A 20067-nucleotide genomic window follows, 5' to 3' on the forward strand; every position below is an offset into this window, starting at 1 on the left:
TATTATCCCCTCTCCGAACACATCAACGATTCTAGTTAGGGGCCGTCCATAAATGACGTAGCATTTTTTCGCTGATTTTTTACACCCCCCTCCCCCCTCGTAGCATTTAGTCACAAATTCTCATGCCCCCCCTTGGAAAATACGTAGCATATCAAGTACACCCCCCCCCCCTGATTTTTTTTATTATTTTTTATTTTCATAGATTTGGCAAAATCAAAATATTAAAATCCGGAAATTCAAAACAAAGTTTGATATTAATTACTGACTGAAACCAAGGGAAGAACTCACAGCTCTATTGTGCTAGCACATTGCGTCAAAATCATGCAAAATAGTGGTCAAATAATGGTGAAGGCGTAATCAATTTTCTCGAAAACATTTATTTTATGAATTTAGCAGAATTTGCTGATTAAATTGTCAACTGTGCACTGCAGTAGCTCGTAGTATTTAACTGCTTGCAAACAATATCTTTCAAGTACATTGTTAAACTGAAATTTTGCGAATTATGGTTAAACTGGTTATGGACTTAGGTGGTCGGCTTTTCAATTTTACTCTTATTTGACAGCAGATCTCCACCCTTGACTGAAATGACAGGATTATCTAACAAATGATAGTTTGATATATTTGCGCTCAAAAATCATTCGAAAACAGGTTAAACAAGCTTTTTTTCAAAATTATGTAACTTGAATTGTGGTTCCCAGTTTATACAGGTTGAATATAATTTTTAGTACTTTTGCTGTTGTTAAAACCTAAAACAAGTTTAAAATCAAGATGTAAAAAAATGTTATGTAAATGTAGGAAAATGTGTAAATGTAGTAAAATGTGTTTTGATTGATAAAGCTAACAGCAATGAGTAAGAGTTCAAAATATTTTATAATTTAATTAACAGAAATTTTGTTATATTAGAGGATTTTATCTTTCAATTTGAGAATGTAATTTTTTATTCGAATCCATTATTGAGTGATTTAGAAATCTGAATGATGGAACAATTTGGAAAACACGCGAATTTGATGTCCTCACTATTATCTAGGCTGTGACTGAATGAAATTATAGAATGAAAATAAAACGATTGATTCAATGTCTTGTTAACAAATGGAAAACCAATATTTTTCGATTCGATAAAGCATTGATTTTTACTTAATTTGCTGAACTTTGTTTTTTTGTTTATTTATAAACAACATAGTTTGGACACGAATTCAATATAATATTCACATATCTATTCAAAGCTTTATAAAATCTGTTCCATTGTATTTATCATATTAATGTTTTAAAACTGAATCATCAGTTCATAACCCAAGTTTAATAAGTCAGACAAAGAAGTTTGATTAAAAAGCTACTAAGCTATTTTTACCGATGTTATTTTAAATGCTACGTCCACTAGTTGGGACCCCTCCCTCCCCCTCGTCACACATCGTCACAAATTCGTGAAGCCCCCCCTCCCCCCTAAAATGCTACGTCATTTATGGACGACCCCTTAGTGTTTTTGTAGGTGTTTAGTCCTATTGGTATAAGATACTGCACTGTTCGTTTCTCATGAAACACTTTTCGGACAGAAATTTGAATCCATGATCATAACTGCACATTTCCACGAAGAATCTAAAATTTTAGGAGGGCAAAGAAATGCATGGTATTGAAAGCACAGCACTTGGGACCTCCATTAAGGGCCCATTCACAAATTTCATAACGCTGAAGAGGGTGGGTGGGTGTCCTTGAGATGTTACAGCTCATACAAAATTTGAAAAATATTTTTACAAAATGCGTTACGAGGGCGTGGGTGGGTGTCAAAAATGACCATTTTTTGGCGTTATGAAGTTTGTGAATAAACCCAAATCACTTTCTCTTTCTGTGTTTATCCTGGAGCAAAATATCTGCATTTTAGATTTGTGTCCCCAAGAATGAAGATAAACTTGAGGTTTACACAACAAATTTAAAGAGCTCCACTTTCGGCCGATTCCGCCATCGGCCGAACGCATCTGTGCTGGGTACAAACCAGCACAACCGCTCGTCTCAAAATCTTTCACTAAACTAAACTGTTATTGTAGCTGATTGCTCGAAATCATGCACCGTATTCTCGAAAACCATGACTAGCGAAAATTTAACACAAAATTTGTTCAGTAACATTAAAATTTTTGTACCGCACTTAACTCAATACACGTTTGGTAATAAATATTAAAAATATTACATGAATCGCATTATTATTAGATTTAGATTTATTTTCTTCATGAAAATAATGAAACATTTTGAAAATCTATATAAAAACTAACTTGCAACAGGGGTGAAACTTGCAACACTTCGACATGTAATCGAATTGTCGTTTGGTTCAGCATTGAGTTAAATTTTTATAATTTATTCCGCCATTTAATGACCTCAGGTATACAACAGTAGATTTTGGCGAGGGTTTGGGTATTGTTTCTTTTTTGTTTGGTTTGCTGGAGGTGAAAATCATACTGAACGTTGAATTGCATAAAATTTATGCTGAAAAACGTTCCTCGTACCAAACAAACGGTAGAAATATGTCATTCGAGACAATTGTCATCAGTTACAGTACTTAGTAGTGTACAAAATGACAATATAAAAGTTTTGATAATTTGATGCTTAAACACTAGAAAAATGCAAAAACGATTTTTACTACCCTTGTGGGGTAACTTGCAACAGCTATTTTGATCTCAATTGTTTGATATTTCTTGCAGTTTATCATCGAAAACACATGACAAGGCAAAATTTAACACAAAATTTGTTCAGTAACATTAAAATTTTTGTACCCAGCACAGACGCGTTCGGCCGATGGCGGAATCGGCCGAAAGTGGAGTGACTGCATTCGGATACTACACTATTAATCATTTGTAATCACAAGGCGAAATTGTCACATCTCAATTTAAATTCTAAGGTTTCAAAAAATATATATTTTCATCGTTCAAAAATCTGTACAATTTTGGAAGAATTCTGTTTACAGAATCTGTATATCAGTATTTAAAAAAATATCTGTATGTACAGATTCTTGATCACAAAATATACGAACAATTCTGTACAATACAGATAAATCTGTATATGTAGCAACCCTGCTGAGGTCTAGCTGTTCTAGCGAACAACTAGCCTTGCAGTTCAGGTAGTGGTTAGACAGCAACTTAATGTTGACTTAAGTGACTAAAATGATCAAAATAAAGACTAATAAGTGACTTCAGAACTACAAGTATTTATCCAAAAATACCTAGAAATATAAGTGGATGTTAAAAATGTAGATAACAGTAAACAGTTGCTGTAGTAATTTGAAATATGTCTATTCGACAGGAATAAAAGTTGAGAGTCAAACATTGTTTTTTATTAATCAGATCACTTTTTTGACGAGTTTCTCGTTTATGACAAATTCTTCGGCAAAAGTTATAGGTGATTTTTCAAATAATGTACAGTTGCTAACCGAACTACTTAGGGCATTCTTGAATATATTCATGGAGGTGTTGGAGGGTAAATATTCAATGGTGGTTGAGGACGGATTTCTTTCAATGTTTGTGGATACATTTTTTCTTTAAATGGCGGAATTTATTGCAAAATAAAAAACGGAATCTATTGTAAAAATTGTATCAAAATTCCGGTAATATTAAACCAATTCAACCATTTGATCAAACTCGTGAGAAAGAAAGAATTGCAGCTTAGTCAGCGAATATCTGAAAGAATCAATGCAATTTAAGCATACGTCCTGGAAAAGTTTATGAAAAAATATTTTAATATTTTTGGTAGGTATAAGGGTTTGGCTTACCTTCCTAAGTTGTTTTCAAAAGTTCGTTCAAAAGACTGGTTGGAGATTTTTTTTTTATTTACAACGGAATGTAATTCTTGAAACTTCCCTAGCTATTATTCTGAACATCAATCAAACATTAGTCCTGGTTCTCGTTAAAAAAAAAAAATCTCGGCCAGAACGATAAGCTTAGAATGGTTTCTAAAATTTGTCCGGATTATCTCCAAAAATTCCTCAAAGAGCCCAACTAAACATTCAAACTTTTCGTAAGAAATCTCTGAGGAATATTCATCAGAAAATTTCCAGGAAAAGCCAGAGATCCCTATCTTTCAATTATTTCAAATTGAACAAAGTTGATGTTTTTAAAACTGTGAAACATAATTGTTTTGCTGTTCTAGTTTGAGGAACTAGACCAGCTTATACTTTCTTTATCATTGATTCATGAAAATAGTGACCATTTTTTCTGGAAAATACTTTTCATTGCAAATAGTGACTTTTTGGTTACCAGTTCGAAAATAGTGACCAAGTCACTAACAAGTGATTCGCTACCAGCACTGCAACTGTACGTTTTGGACAACACATTTCTGTGTGACCATCCGGATTGAATGAACGGGGTAGGTTCATACACGGGAGCTTTATACTTCCTGGGAACCGATCTGTGATGTACGAAAAGGAGCCTTTTGTTACTGCAGTGGCAGCAATCGGTAGACCACTGGATACCAGAGCGTTCCATTGGCATGCATACACGGTTTAGCCATCCCACCGGGCCTTACCGATTACTTACCCATTCACTGAGCAGCAATATATCATCCCACTTGATGTGCAGTCCGGAAGCAGCTGAACGGTCATACCGATGTCCATATAGGTAATCTACCGAAGCAGGACCAAAAATAAAAACCGACATCCAAACAGCTAACACGAACTAGCGAAATAATTCTCGATCTGTCAAAAATAAATCTCCTCTGGAGCAGACTTATTTTTGACAGATCGAAATCAGAGGGGAAATAATTTCCGAACTGTCAAATTTAAGTTCGGACTCGTTTTAATAGCCCAATTGAGACAGACCCTTAATAGTTTTTCACTCACTTGATGTGACGCCAGTGTCCTGTACGATTATGAAATTGGACCACTGTACCTACATAGGCCTATTCAAATGACGTCTCAAATCAGCTGATCGGGAAGCACTTTGACATTTCTTCTATGAAAATGACAGGCCCGTGTTAGCACCTGTCCTCCACCGATGTAAACAAATGCATAGACGGATCTGTCACATGAAAAGGCCTATTGTCTTTGACGCAATCACCATCAAACTTACTTATGCTGCCTCATGTTTCAGGCGGGTGTACACCGGTCTGTCATCCCTTCAAATATTCGGCCAGTTCACCAGTTGTTACATCCAACAAACCAAGAAGTGTTTGCCTGAAATCTTTTAACATTTTTGCACAACATCCATCGTTGTCCTGATCAACTTGTAAGCTTCCCGGGAAAGGTATTCTCATCCTTGATTTTCCATAACGTTATGCGGTACATCGTATGCCGCCATGAAACCGATGATGACTCGATGATTGATAAACTTACTAAATGTGACAGACAACAGAAGTTTATCTAATATCTCTTTAGGCCGCATTAAAATTACTCATTCTTGACGAGGAACATTGTCTCTTCCTTGCTCTCCTCTGGAATCTGTTATGTTTCCCAGATTGCGCCTATTAGTCGTTGAAGACAGGTGACCAGCTTCTCCGGGCACATCGCTACTATCCTTACCAGCTGCTTTATTGTTACTAATCTGTTAAATAATATATTCTTCAAACTGGGGGCTGTTTCCTGACGTAGACATTTCCTCAGTTGTAATGACTTTCATAACCTGTGTTCTCAGCACCATCCAGGTGTTCATCGAAATGCTGCTTCCAACACCACTGGTACGTCAATATGCTCGCATTCTTTTCCCCAATATGCATCTTGGCAGGCGGCACGAGCAGGGTTGGGAAAAATCTGAAATTCACTCTACAGTAGCCAAGCAAAGCCAATCACAGTCAGCGAAGCCAGTGAAACTCACGCCCATCGCTGCTGTAGGCAAAATGCCTTGAAAATAGCAAAACACCCGTTGTTAAGGGCAACTCAAAACTACTGTAGAAAAATGTTCTATTTCCCGCCGCATTTCCCGCATTTAGAGCCTTCAATGACACTCATGATTTAGAAATTTCGTGAACCCAACATAGGCTACTTGATGAGATTCACGTTTTTGAACTACTGTACTGGGAGAGCCACGTGATTTTCGCGAAAATTCAAGCCTACTACTATTACCATTCCCAGCACTGGGCACGAGTCCTTTGTAGGATGCATTATTTATTTCCATAATTTGTCTGCACTCCTCTTCGAACCAAAGGTTCGATTGACTCCGTCACATGTACCCGACGTTGCTATCAGGTGCATAAAAGCTGCTCCCACTATTTGCCAGAAGCTCTCAAGACGGGCTTTATCAAGCTCACCAACAATCATCACCAGATAGTGGCCAGGCTCGATGTTAAAAAGTAACGAAAGATCATGACGTCAATAATGTCGAAGAAGTGGCGTCTGTCTGATGTAGCCAGGCAATGCACATGCCCTATAGAGCGCTTCATATGACGAGCCTAACCTCACTTATTTGACAGCTGCTGGTCCTATTGTTTACGTTTCGGACTTAGTCGTTTTTCCATCATTTTTTCATCTTCGCATTTCTATCACCAGCATGCTGATGGTGACGATTTTCCACGGTAGGAAGATAGAATAATACGATCCATGGGTATCTGCAGTGGATTTGACCTCTCCTCGCAGCAAACTTTTACGAAATTAAGAATGATTCGAAAAAATTACTAAGTCCAAACTGTAAACAACAGGACCAGTACCTGTCAAAATTGATGCGTGACGTCACAGTGCAGTGGAGTATATCAACTGCAGCGATTTGCTTTAGACAAGATGTCCCGGGCCCGATCTATCTGACCAGCGCTGCCAGATATACAGATTTCTCTGTATTACACAGATATTTTTACACTGACACAGATTCAATTTGTATGGAACTGTAACGATGTATGGTTTCATCGAGTCGCCAACGGTCAAGTTGAACTACGTACGCTTTCAGTGACGGGTATCAGGAATGACAGCTTGAAAGAAGAATGTATTGGTACATGCATGACGAAACCGTGTGTGCGTGGGTTTACTCGGGTACGGCAAAGGTGCTGCCGAACACGAGCGTCATTCGTGGTACAGCAGTGTAGCAGAACAGACGGCTGAGCTCGAGTGTGAAGCGTAACGAGGGCTAATTATTCGGCTGGTACAATGGCGACGACGGTAAAAATAGGTAAGTTTCGATCTTCTGAGTTGCAAAATTGGTGAAAAACGGGAGCGATACTATGGATAAAATGTGAAATTACCAAAAATGTCCGAATTGGAATTTTTCTACCCTGAATGCTTACGGCGTGGTTAGAGCGGAAAAAAAACAAGATGGCGAACAAAGGAAAAGAAATCAACAGTGAAAATTAAAAGGAGAAAATGGCGGCAGTGAGATAATCAGCATTTTGAACATCTATCTGGATTTTATGGAAGAAAAAAATATATCACTTCGTGTGTGTTAAACAGCAGAAAGGCAGAGTGGAGAATTCATCATTTGTTTTTTGGGTGAAAGATTGTCTCCGTGACTAGCGGTACAAAGGAACGCTGCGTGCGAAGAAAAGTGTACCTCGTTGGAAAGGCCATTTTGTGCCAAGCTTCGTGCTGGTGGACGCTTCCCGACCAACCAGTCTTCATAATTCTTTATAGATCTTTGTTCGACGATGGCAATCGCTAACGGTTCAAAACGAATCGATATCGATCGCTATCGAAAATCACTGACTGGTTGACCGGGTTAGTGCGAAGTAATGCTTAGTCCGAAGTAACGCTTAGTGCGAAGGAACGCTTAGTGCGAAGGAACGCTTAGTGCGAAGGAACGCTTAGTGCGAAGAAACGCTTAGTGCGAAGAAAGCTCAGTACGGAAGAACGCTTAGTGCGAAGGAAACTTACTGTGAATATTTTGGGGAAATCGGCAGAAAATGCTACGTGCTCGTGTACATTGTGTCGAACTGACTGAGTTTATTGCATTTGTTGATCGATGGACACAAATTCTGGAGTGATGATGATCGGAGTGGACATGTTATTGTGGATCGGAGTGGAAACTCAATTTTTGGATTACAGTGGACGTAGCAAGGTGATGTTTATAAACCATAAATAAAAGAAATTTGAAAGACGAAAGTTTATTGCAATGGATGAAAACATAAGATGCTTAAAAAAAAGTCAAGTTATTGGAAAATATTCGTTGTGATTTATCAAGTGGAAAGAAACTAAGGGAGGCATATTTTTTGTTTTGTTTTTGGTTGTAGATGCGTCGGCGATGCCACCTTTCAAGATAGGTGCAGACCCCAGAAACGACTGGATCAAGTGGAAGAGAGCTCTGGAACGGTTTTTAAATGCAAACAAAGTGGAACAGGACGAAGAGAAGTTCAACCTTTTGTTAGTTCTGGGAGGCATTGATCTTCAGACATATTACGACAAGGTTGCAAAATGGGAGGTTCAGAAAACGGTCGATGAAAATGAAGAAGTTTTGGAAGAAGTGATCGTATTGAAATACGAATCAGCGATTCTCTCCCTCGATGAATACTTTGCCCCACAGTTGAAGAAAAGATTCGAACGACATATTTTGAGGTCAATGCGGCAAAACAATCAAGAACCCTTTGAAGAGTTTGTGTATCGATTGCGGGAACAAGCTAACCGTTGCATTTTTTCCGACGTGGACGATATGATAGTCGATCAAGTTATCGAGGGTTGTAGTTCGACTGAACTCCGGAAAAGGCTTTTGACGACCGAAATATCATTGGCTGAAGTGATATCACTGGGTAAGACTTTGGAAGAAGTTCAAAAACAAACGAGAGAGTATGAGAGACCGTCCACGTCTCACGGAGAAAGTGACCTAATCCAGAAAGTCGTTGGCAAAGTATCATTCAGTGCAAGGTCGGCAGACAATAACAGGAAGTGCTATAATTGCAACAGACCAGGTCATTTGGCAAGAGATATCGAGAAGTGCCCAGCAAAGAATGTGGAATGTTACGGTTGCCACACAAAAGGCCACTTTAAAATATGTTGCCGGAAACGAAAACACGACGAACATGCGAACAGACGACAGGTAGGAGCCAAACGGATTCACGCGATCGTTGAGAACAGTAACGAAACGGACAAGGGAGTGTTTTTCGTGAAGTCGGAGGAGATGACTGAAGTACTTGAGATGGATGTCGGTGGAGTTCTCATAAAGATGATCATCGATTCGGGGTCTCCAGCGAACATCATCGATGCCAAGACCTACAAACGTCTAAAGGATCAGGGAGCGCAAATTATGAACGAACGGGAGCCTCAAACCAATGAGAAGACCTTCAAAGCTTTTGCATCCGATCGTGATATCTTCTTCAACGCAGTATTCGAAACGGAGATCAAAATTCCGGGTGACGAGACAGGTATTTGGTCTCATGTTATGGTTGCTCCACATGGCCAAGTCAGCTTGTTAAGCAAAGGAACTGCTTTTGCATTGGGGATTTTGAAAATCGGCTATCATGTGAACAGTATTTCTGCTAGAGATCGTTCAAATGTGGAGGTTCAGGGTCATGAAGAATTCCCGAAAATACCGGATGTAAAGCTGCCCATCCAAGTTGATGATTCGGTCCCACCAGTTGTGCAAGCAGTTCGACGTTTTCCCATGTCAATGGAGGCGGATGTGGAGAAAACAATTCAAGATTTGCTGGACAAAAACATCATCGAACGAGCGGAAGGACCGATAACTTGGGTTTCGCCACTGGTTCCCGTTAGAAAATCGGATGGTAGAATCAGACTGTGCGTAGACATGCGGGCTGCCAACAAAGCGGTGAAACGTGAAAACTACCCGATGCCTAATATCGACGATGCAATGTCCGGAATTAAAAAGGTATGCTAATAAATAAGAATGTTGTAGTTCGTAGAAAACATACGTCATGGTCTTTTTTTATTTCAATTAGGTTGCTAAATTGTCCAAGATCGATCTCGAGGCCGCTTATTATCACTTTGAGCTTGATAGCAACAGTAGGCATATCACTACATTTGTGGCCAGGAGCGGGGTATACAGATTCTGCAGGTTGATGTTCGGGATCAAATCCGCCCCAGAACTATTCCAACGAGAAATGGAAAACTTGTTCAGGGGTATCAAAGGACTGATAGTTTACATGGATGATTTCCTAATTTATGGGGAGACAGTCGAAGAACACGACGAAACTTTGCGTGAAGTTCTTCGCCGAATTAAGAAATTCAACATGAAGATTAACAAAGAGAAATCGGTCTTTGGAGTACCTAGCGTGGAGTTTCTGGGTCATATTGTGTCCGTTGAAGGTATTCGTCCGACAGACGGAAAAGTTAAGGCTATTTTGGATTTGCAACCACCGTCCTCCGTTTCCGAATTGAGATCTTTGTTAGGTCTCATAAATTTCGTTGGGAAGTTTATTCCTAATTTGTCGGCCCACACTTTCAATATGAGATCCCTTTTGAATAAGGGAACCTTGTTCATTTGGAAGGATAAACACAGTCAAGAGTTGGATGCGGTGAAGGGCATGATTGCAAGCGCAGGTTGCCTCGGTTTTTTTGACCCTAATGACGAAACGGTGTTAGTGACAGACGCCAGCCCATACGGTTTGGGGGCAATACTGATTCAGACTAAAGACGGTGTATCGCGAACGATTTCCTGCATATCGAAGAGTTTGGCTGAGTTTGAGCAAAAGTATTGTCAAACAGAAAAAGAATGCTATGCCATCATATGGGCTATGGAAAAACTTTACGTATACCTATACGGTAAGCATTTCACGCTCGTCACAGATTGTAAACCTCTGGAATATCTATTCAACCGGGTAAAGTCGAAACCATCCGCGCGTATAGAGAGGTGGATTCTTCGGCTGCAGAGCTTCGATTTTACTGTAAAATACGAACCAGGGGAAGACAATTTGGCTGATTCACTCTCTCGGTTGTCCCAAGGCGTGAAAGATTACAGTACTCGCTCGGATGTCATTAGTTGGTTAGCAGATGAGATTAAACCGTCGGTTTTGTCAATTGAGGAGCTGGAAAAAGCAACCCTGGCCGATAATGATCTACAGAAAGTCAAAGAAGCGATATACTCGGGGATCTGGGATGAAGTTCCGAATGAGTTCAAAACAGCAACAGTCAAGGATGATTTAACACTGTACGGGGAATTGATATTAAGAGGAGACAGGATTGTCATTCCCACTGCGTTGAGAGAAAAGATAGTCAACCTGGCACACCTAGGACATCAAGGAGGAATATCTATGAAAGCACTGCTTAGATCCAAGGTTTGGTTCCCATTCATGGATAAACTGGTTGATACAATTATTCGCAACTGTAAGCCATGTAAGATGACTGCGCTACCGGATAAGCCTAATCCCATGACTACCAACTATGCCGTGGCAAGATCTGGCCATCGATTTTAAAGAAGGACTCCCGGGGGAGATGTCACTATTGGTTGTTGTTTGCTACACATGCAGGTTTGTACAAGTAGAACCAATGAAACCGGCAACGACACAAAGGGTTATCGGAACTCTCCTGAGGATGTTTAGTGCTTTTGGCATTCCCCGGTCAATTACATCAGATAACGGGCCACAGTTTAGAGCGATTGAGTTTCGGAACTTTTGTTTAAGCTACGGCATACACCTCAATCTTTCTACCCCATATTGGCCGGAACAAAATGGGGCAGTAGAAAGACAGATGCGGAATATTGGGAAACGAATCAAAATCAGCATTATTCAGGGAACAGATTGGAAGGCTGATCTTTATGAATATTTGACGCTGTACCATTCAACACCTCAAGAGGCTACAGGAGTGTCTCCAGGTCAAATGATGTTTGGTCGTGAGATACGGAACCGAATCCCGTCCATTCACCAACCACCAAATTTGAACTGCACAGTTAAAAATAATGAAGATTACACCTCATGTAAACTTCATTTATGCGATGTAAACATGACGTCATGTAAATTTTAGTCTGAAATCATGTAAAAATGTGTTATATGTCATGTAACCACACAGAATCCTGATGGGTTACATGACATATAATTGAAGTTTACATGACATATTATGTAAATATCCATGATTTTCCACGCTCCAATTATGTGCATCATATGTCTCAGAAATTTACACGTTTCGTTCGAACTGTGTGGGAATCTTCCAGAGATAGAGACATGCATCAGAAGGAGCAGCATAAACTACGAGCAGATACATCCCGACAAGCCAAGGCGCATAATTTGGGGAGAGGAGATGTAGTGTTGATGAAGAACTTCAAGTCTGGATCGTATGAACCAAACTTCGGGGATGAGGAATTTGAAACAATTGACGTCAAAGGGAACGAAATCACTGTACGCTCAAATCGAACAGGTAAGGTGTATCGACGCAACAGCTCCCACCTCAAGAAATTGTTGACAGCAGGCTCAGCACTTTTCGATGAGAACAGGTCTTCTAATACACATCTTAGTATTACGGATCGCTCGGTGACCTCCACTGAAGATCAGGGGAAAGATAACAGTTCCTCAAAACGAATTAGCAGACGACCGGTTAGGTTTAACGATTTTGTAACTTAGTTAATGTAACAGTTTGAGAGGATATCAATAAAATGTTTGTAACACTTGTAATATGGATCTTAAGATATATTATGAATCCAAAATATGGGAGGAGTGTAACGATGTATGGTTTCATCGAGTCGCCAACGGTCAAGTTGAACTACGTACGCTTTCAGTGACGGGTATCAGGAATGACAGCTTGAAAGAAGAATGTATTGGTACATGCATGACGAAACCGTGTGTGCGTGGGTTTACTCGGGTACGGCAAAGGTGCTGCCGAACACGAGCGTCATTCGTGGTACAGCAGTGTAGCAGAACAGACGGCTGAGCTCGAGTGTGAAGCGTAACGAGGGCTAATTATTCGGCTGGTACAGGAACACAGATTTTTTATCAACAATTTTTGTATGGACACAGATTTTTTTTTTGTATGGGACACAGGTTTTTTAACCCGGTGGATACAGATTCTTAAATCATCTGGCAGCTCTGTATCTGACAAGCCAATCGAGCCCTCTGTCATCATAGAAGATGGTGTCTCCATCCATGTCGATAGCCTGGATGTAGCGATCTCATGGTGTACCGATACGAAAGACTGTGCTACAAATGGCTTTGTTCTGGAATGTTCAGTCGTAGGCCGTTCTCTTTCGTCAGCAAGTGGGCGCTGAACTCTTCCTGCTGGCCAACCTGGGCAAATAGATCCAGGATGCTTTTGATATCGTGACTTGGGTACACGCAAAAAAAAAAAATGTGCGGTAAAAACTACCATTTTAGGGGGTTAACTCAAGCGCTCGCACCGGCAATTTTCAGCAGACCAGAAATGCGCTTGATTTTACCATGTCTGTTGTCGGAATCAGATTGTTGTAAATTATTTCTGGCAAACTTACCAGTAATGTGGTGGGACCGTAACCGTAAACATAGTAAATTGGTCTGAAATTCCATGGTAGTTTCAAGAATGGGCGTAGTCAGCTAAAATAGTAATTTTTACCACATATTTTTTGCCGTAGCGTGCGGTTGCCCAGGTTGGCACCCGCCAAGGGCGCCAGCTCTCAGGGGGCGCCAAAATGCGTGACGCACTTGGCAAAGTTTTGGAAGAGTCATAGCCAATAAGTGACAAATTAAAAAAAAAGACAATTTACACCGTCTTCAGCACGTAGGCTGCACAGACTGAACGATCACTAACATTAGGCAACGGACAACACGAAACACCCAGTAGCCCAGTGATGAATTTTTCGTTTGGCGAAAAGTTTTCACCGACTGGAGCGGGAATCGAACACACACCCCGTGGCACAATACGCCTAAACGACTGACTGACAAATTCAAAGTGGAAAAATTAACACATTTGTGATATTTTAACAATATGTGTTGAAAGCATCTCAGAAGATTTCAGTATTCAGAACTTGAAAATTCCTGACAAGAGTTCTTAAAATTATAAACTCATTACATTTACTTTAAAATTTGCTAGTTATTTTTTGAAATTTATTTCTATTTTTTAAAACTAGTGTACAAGTATGTCTGGTAGCCAGGTACATTCTGACATTTAGCTGAACGATATCTCGCGTTGAGTATCATACAGGCGTATCTGCAGTGATCGATTTCTCTTCGTCGATTTTCTCTTTGCATGATTACACGAAATTCAATCGGTTTTAGAAACATTTGACGGTGTAGTACGATGAAGGATGATGAGTACTTACCTGGGAGGGAGAAACCAAAACAAAATTTCTGTGCGTCATAGTGAACCGAGATTCCGCTGTCACGAACTGTCACTGTGAGCCCAGATCTCAAACATTAGACTAACATGGAAAAAGCGCGTAACAGATTAAAACACATTTTCGCATTTCATCATAAGTGACAAAAATTGAATGAAAATCAATTCATGCACATAATGCCACGTGAGCACCTTTCAACTGATTGAATTTAAAGCATTGAAAAACGCATCGTTTTACTTTTTCCAATGAAAATTAATATTTATTGCATAGAAAACTGTGGCCCTTTTTCCATGATTGTCAGGAAAGATCGAAAGTACACAACAAAGGAAAACTAGCGATTTTCCCCAAGCCTGCCTTGATTGTTGTTGGCAAGCTGGAGTTATCTTGCAGGTCAAACAAACGTTGTTATATATTTCGTGTGTAGTATCCGTGCCTCCCTCCCAGGTACTTACTACTGAGTCAAAAATAGCAGTCGAAAACAGTCGTCCGGTAAAGCAATTAGCTAAAGAGAAAGTCGATGAAGAGAAATCGATCATTGCAGTTACGCCCTTATGATACTGAACGCGAGATATATTTTTGTGAGAAGAAATTTCATACGAATTTAGAACTAAGACTGTTTTAAACACCGTTCATTACAACAATAATAACGCTGTTGAAAACAACATATCTTATCACAGGAAATCGTGGACATATATCTGGATTTTAACAGAATACACACTAAGCTCCTATGATGAATTTCACCGTAATCTCAACAGCTGAACAGTTCGATGAAATAAAACACCGTAATTTCGTCGGAATTTTACGGATTCCGGTGATTTTTTACCGAATACTGTGAAAATTTATCGTACTCCGTTAATATATTTTACCGAACCGTTCAGCTGTTGAGATTTCACAGGAATCCGTAAAATAATTTAAGTGTGTAGTTGGTGTCATTTTGATTGAATACTAGTCAGAATACTTTTGATTGCATTCTGAGTATAATTCTACAAAATTCATCACTGCAATGATCATATCGTCTTGGATACAATTTTCAAAGAATTCCCTGACAGAATCGTAGATAAAACCTCTACAGGGACCTGACAAATTTATCTTCAGAATCCTAAACAGAATATTTACACCAATTTTGACTTAAAAAATATGGAATAAGAATGACTCATTCAGACGAACTTATCACACACAATTCAAAAAATTGAACTCCATAGTATTGAGATTTGTTATTAATATATGCTAACATTGTTAAAAGCTTATTATTTTTACGCCGATTTCTTTCACGCTAATATCATGGAATTTCATCAACAAATGTATTAAAAACACAATACTCAGACAGTTCATCTAAAAACAAATTTTGGGGGTTTTCTTAAAATCAATTGACAGTTCATGTATTTTAAATGTAAACACTTAAAGTGAATAGTGAACACTTAAGCTTTAGCATGACACTTCTTCTGTGTTTTTAAAAATGAGTTCATATAGAAGCCGCAGAAAAAAATTGAAAATAAACCTTTTGGAATTTTTATGGTAAGTTTAACGTGTTTCATGAGAAAAAAAAGTTAAATTTTGACTTTGACTAGGGGCGCACAAATAGAGGTTCGGGCGCCATGAGGCTCTGCGTGTAGCTGTCGTACTCACGTTCGAGCTGCGCACAATATGAGTGCTATGCATGTTTATTATGCTAAAGTTGAAGAATCGGTTTTTGATCCTTAATTTGTAGACTTTGTATCTCGTTCGGTTGCCATCCGATCACTCACCTGTTCTGCCCATCACTCTAAATGTGATTTCTTATTCATGTATGACGCTGCAGCCAAAAAAACAAGGTATCTTTAAACGTTCGCACTATGAATTGCAATACACTTCCTGCAACACTAGGATGCCGAACCTGAGGTCCTTCAGCACATCAATGAGAATACGAGTGCTCCCGATGGAGTTAAGAAGTTTATAATTTCACGTACCGAACTTCCAATTGCTAGACCCTTTTCGTCACAGTGGTCTTGTTCGATTGTCTCGGTCTGTTTTCTCTCGTTGATTTCCCGTTGCTTGATCTTTTTTATCCCTGTTATGATGAGCTTAAAATGCTTAAAATTGACCCCTAGATTTCCGCAGGAGCATTCCCCAAAACTTCCAAAGAATTATAATGTCCATTTTTTTCTTAGAGTCCCTCATTTGCGCTTGGATGATGATTAGCCGTCTCTGATATATGGAACATATCAGTTGTGACCTGCTCTGCTCCTTACAGCTGACGCTGACGGCAATCTGCCTTCTGCTTTTTACAGCCAAAGTTTTCACCGGGTTTAGTTAGGCACTTGATTTTAGCTAAGGTTGCTCGATAATCGCCCGGAACTACAAAGCTGAAAACTAATGTCGTTAACAAACTAACGTCAAGCAAATTATAGTTCGGTCGAACCTGAATCGGGTTGGGGTTGAAACTGTGGTTCAGAATGGATTGCGCCAGTTCCAACCTAGGTTCAAAAACCAATAGGATTCTAAAGCCCTGTCCCAATTTTAGTGCCAAACGCTTAAGTTTAGGCCAAAAACACATGTTTACTCAATTTTCTAATGTTTTCCGTTGGTTTAAGCCCAAAAAACATTTTTTTTAGATTTTGTCACATCCTTTGGCTTTAAGGCCTTTTGGTGCGTCATCACAAAATGGCTTCTTCCAAAATCATTAACATATTGTTATGATAGTATTGGTATTTGCAACATCGATGAAATATAACTGCTTATCACCTGATTTAATGGATAATTTATGCGACGAAAAATGCTTCAGGTGGTATTTCAATATTTAATCAACACTTTCAGATACAGCATTATCAATTTAGCGACAATATACATGAGATTTATATTCTCAGAAAAAATCTCCGATTTCATACCGCATTTCATTGCCTCACACAACTACACTTGTAAATAGAAGGTGCTTACCTTTTCCATTGTAATTCTGCAGCAAGCATTTGTTTTTTGGATTTCATATTGCGTTCACTACACTTCCACTAAACAAATCTTTCATTCACTATCCTAAAAGGAACACATTTCAAATGGGAATCAAATATTTATAAAGTTTTATCAACCGCATCACTCAAAACTATTATGGCGATGGTTTTCACTTGCTGCGAATCGACGCCGCCACCGCACACTGAGACATGCCTGTTTTTATAGTCTAAAATATCCTACTTTGTTCTGTTATATTAATTTTCAGTGCGGAAAGGTTGGGTAAAGCATAGAAACTTGAAACTCATACGTTGTTTGTTTTTCGATTCTCTCAAATTACAGAAACCATCTCTACAAAGCATAAAATCATACCAAGTGTTTATCAATTTGGACCACCCAAAATAATTGAAAAGCTCCACAGTGCGATGCGTCGGGATGCGTCGGGACGCGTTTATCGTGTGTGCACAATCATCGCGATCGTTGAGCGCAGTGATGTCAGAGTTTCTATCTGTAAAATCATAGCATTTAATCTGGATTGATCACAAAAATCAATAAAATGTTTTTAAATCAGTGATCTTGTGATGGAAAACTATTTGCAAAATGATAAGTTTTTATAATATGCAGCAAATGTTCCGAAAACAAGCATATAAAAATTGCTAGAAAAATCTGTCACCAATCACCTGGCAACACCGTCATCCCTTGCGAACATAAACCGTACCGATGCATAACAAAAATATGCGATAAATCCAATAAAAAACAGAGAAATTCCATTGCCCTTCATTAAATTGTAATGTTTTCTTTTGATATGTACGATTGAACGGTTGATTTTGATTTCCAATACTCGTCAATCTACTAAATTTCCCATTTGTTTACATAAAAATATACTTAACAAAAATGTTATATTTTTTGTTTGTTTGTTTTGAAAATATACATGGAAAGGCGACACTACTACTATTACATCAATGATGATTCTAATGATTCTTTGAGTTACACGCCGCTTCACCTTAACTCAAATTTTGGGTGTATTTTGTTTTCCGTGTCCCTTACGAAATGTCAGATAGGAACAACCCCAGTGGTCGAACTAAAACCCCTGTGGTGTTTTTGTCGACTATGCGAACGTCAAACATGGTCAAAAGTGTCAAGGTTCATTTATGGACCAAATTTTTGAATTAAAGATTAAACATGATATAGCCATTATTTGAGCGGGAAAAATTGCTAAAGTAGTTACAGTAACATGCTTTTTCATGTTATTAAATAAAAACAAGATTTCATTAAAAATTTTAGGACCCAATTCGACATAAGAATCATTAAGGAGACACGGGAGACCGTGTTATTTTCCCTATCTTTTGTCTCACTCTAACAATCATCATCAAAACTTTGCGGAAGCAAATCTCGAGTTTTAGTGAACCGATGAAGCTGAAAATGCGTTGGGTTGTGTACTACATATATAGACTCATAGGGATACATTTTTCGCATTAATATATGGAGTTGTTCTTGGGATTTGCTTCTTCAAATGTATAGGGTGATTATGATGACGTCCCGTGCGGCCTTATCTGATTATCTCTTACTTTACTTCAGTTTTGCTGGTCCTACGTCCCTCAGGACCACGCCTACATTACAATGTTTCTCCCTTGGTTTCTCCAATTTATTCGATTCGGGGATATTTGTCTCCAGTTTCTTGAATGTCCTACGTTTTCTAAGTCTAGCTCCCCTTGATCGACCCACCTAGCTCGCGGCGATCCTCTATATCTTCTACCCACCAAATTCAAGTCGAACACCATTTTTGTGGGATTTTTATCCGGCATTGCAATAAATGCCCCGCCCATTGTACCCTTCCAGCCTTAGCGCCTCTATGGATACTGAGGTCGCAAAAGAGCCCACTAAAGATGAATATTTATCTCAATAGTCTAATAATCAAATTATTTACTTCACTCTATACTAATTCAAAAAACTTATAATTTTTTTCCACAGTTTTTGATCGAACCAAAATCCTTGGAGAAACAGGTGAAACTACAGCTGCCCATTACACTAGGAACTTATCCATTCAAAAATGGCGATGGAGAGGATACGAACGAGTGGGCCGAAACGGTTTACAAGCCGGAAACGCATTACCCCTCAACGCTGCCCATTTTTAGACCATGGCTACACGAAAAGGCCGATTCCAAGTAGATTGCGGTCTGGAAATCGTGCAATCATGACAAGAAGAACATCTTTACAGTGATACATTATTGTTAGACAATTGCATTTTATAGAATAAGCACGAAAAGGCATGATCTAGGGAGGTACAGAATAGTGCCATACGACAAGTATAAAAGTATATATACGAAGAAAAAATGGTGTATTTTAGGTATAACAAATCGAATAATAAAACACTCAACAAATAGAATTTACAGATTGTGATGCGCCTTGATTTTGTTGATCAAATCCGCTTTATTCAACTTGGAAACTCCATCGACACCCTGTTGCTGCAAGTAAGCTCGGAGAGTTCCAACAAGAACAGATCCAGTCTACAATTACAAAGAAAAAGATTTTAAAATGTTAGAAAATTTGATTAACTCATTCAAGTTACCTTCCCTGACTGTATGGCTTCAATTATGGTAACTGGGTCAACATCTAGTTTTGCTGCTTTGGAACTAGGTCCTTCGCCATCGGCAGCTTTAGTGCGTCTTTTGGGGGCTTCCGTAATATCCTAATAAAACAAAAGTAGTAAAAATTAATTTAGTCGCAGTTTTGTACATTTACATATCATTACCTCTCCGAACAAAGTACCAATTCTGTCGACGAATGTTCCTACTTTGCTATCGATACGATCGTCATCCGGTTTTGTTGAATCGTACACTTCCAAATCGTGTCTGTCGAACAGGAGGGCTTCAATGTTGGTATACGTTGTCATTAGAACCGGGTTTTCAAACTGAGACGGATGATATTTGAACTTGATTTTCTTCGCTACTGACTTGAATACATCGATCTGTTCTTGACTAACTTCCGGTGTCGATTTTTCAAAAACATCAAGTTTCCTCATGTCGGCTAAAACAACACAATATTTTTCATCGAACGAAATTCGGACTAGGTT

The 20067-nt window shown here is 38.9% G+C and overlaps 2 protein-coding genes across 4 annotated transcripts in view; one reads left to right on the forward strand and one right to left on the reverse strand.

The window, feature by feature from the left end:
• LOC5568851 (arrestin domain-containing protein 17) overlaps positions 1–20067 on the forward strand; it is a 156085-nt gene that overhangs the window by 15680 nt on the left and 120338 nt on the right. The window contains exon 5 of one of the 2 annotated variants that reach the window (XM_001652513.2): positions 18966–19341. The exons of the other annotated variant lie outside the window; for it this stretch is intronic. Coding sequence (XP_001652563.1) covers positions 18966–19163 — 198 coding nt within the window. The 3' untranslated portion in view covers positions 19164–19341. Of the gene's footprint in view, positions 1–18965; positions 19342–20067 lie in introns of those variants that run through there. 2 annotated transcript variants of the gene reach the window in all.
• LOC110678329 (X-ray repair cross-complementing protein 6) overlaps positions 19316–20067 on the reverse strand; it is a 35209-nt gene continuing 34457 nt past the window's right edge. Inside the window, exons 9-11 of one of the 2 annotated variants that reach the window (XM_021851064.1) lie at positions 19747–20021; positions 19564–19683; positions 19316–19501 (exon numbers count right to left, since the gene is read on the reverse strand). In XM_021851064.1, the coding sequence (XP_021706756.1) occupies positions 19382–19501; positions 19564–19683; positions 19747–20021 (515 nt within the window). In that variant the 3' untranslated portion in view covers positions 19316–19381. The remainder of the gene's footprint in view (positions 19502–19563; positions 19684–19746; positions 20022–20067) is intronic. The other variant, XM_021851065.1, reaches the window with a different exon arrangement.

Source organism: Aedes aegypti, chromosome 3, assembly GCF_002204515.2.
Source record: "Aedes aegypti strain LVP_AGWG chromosome 3, AaegL5.0 Primary Assembly, whole genome shotgun sequence".
NCBI classification, from domain to species: domain Eukaryota; kingdom Metazoa; phylum Arthropoda; class Insecta; order Diptera; family Culicidae; genus Aedes; species Aedes aegypti.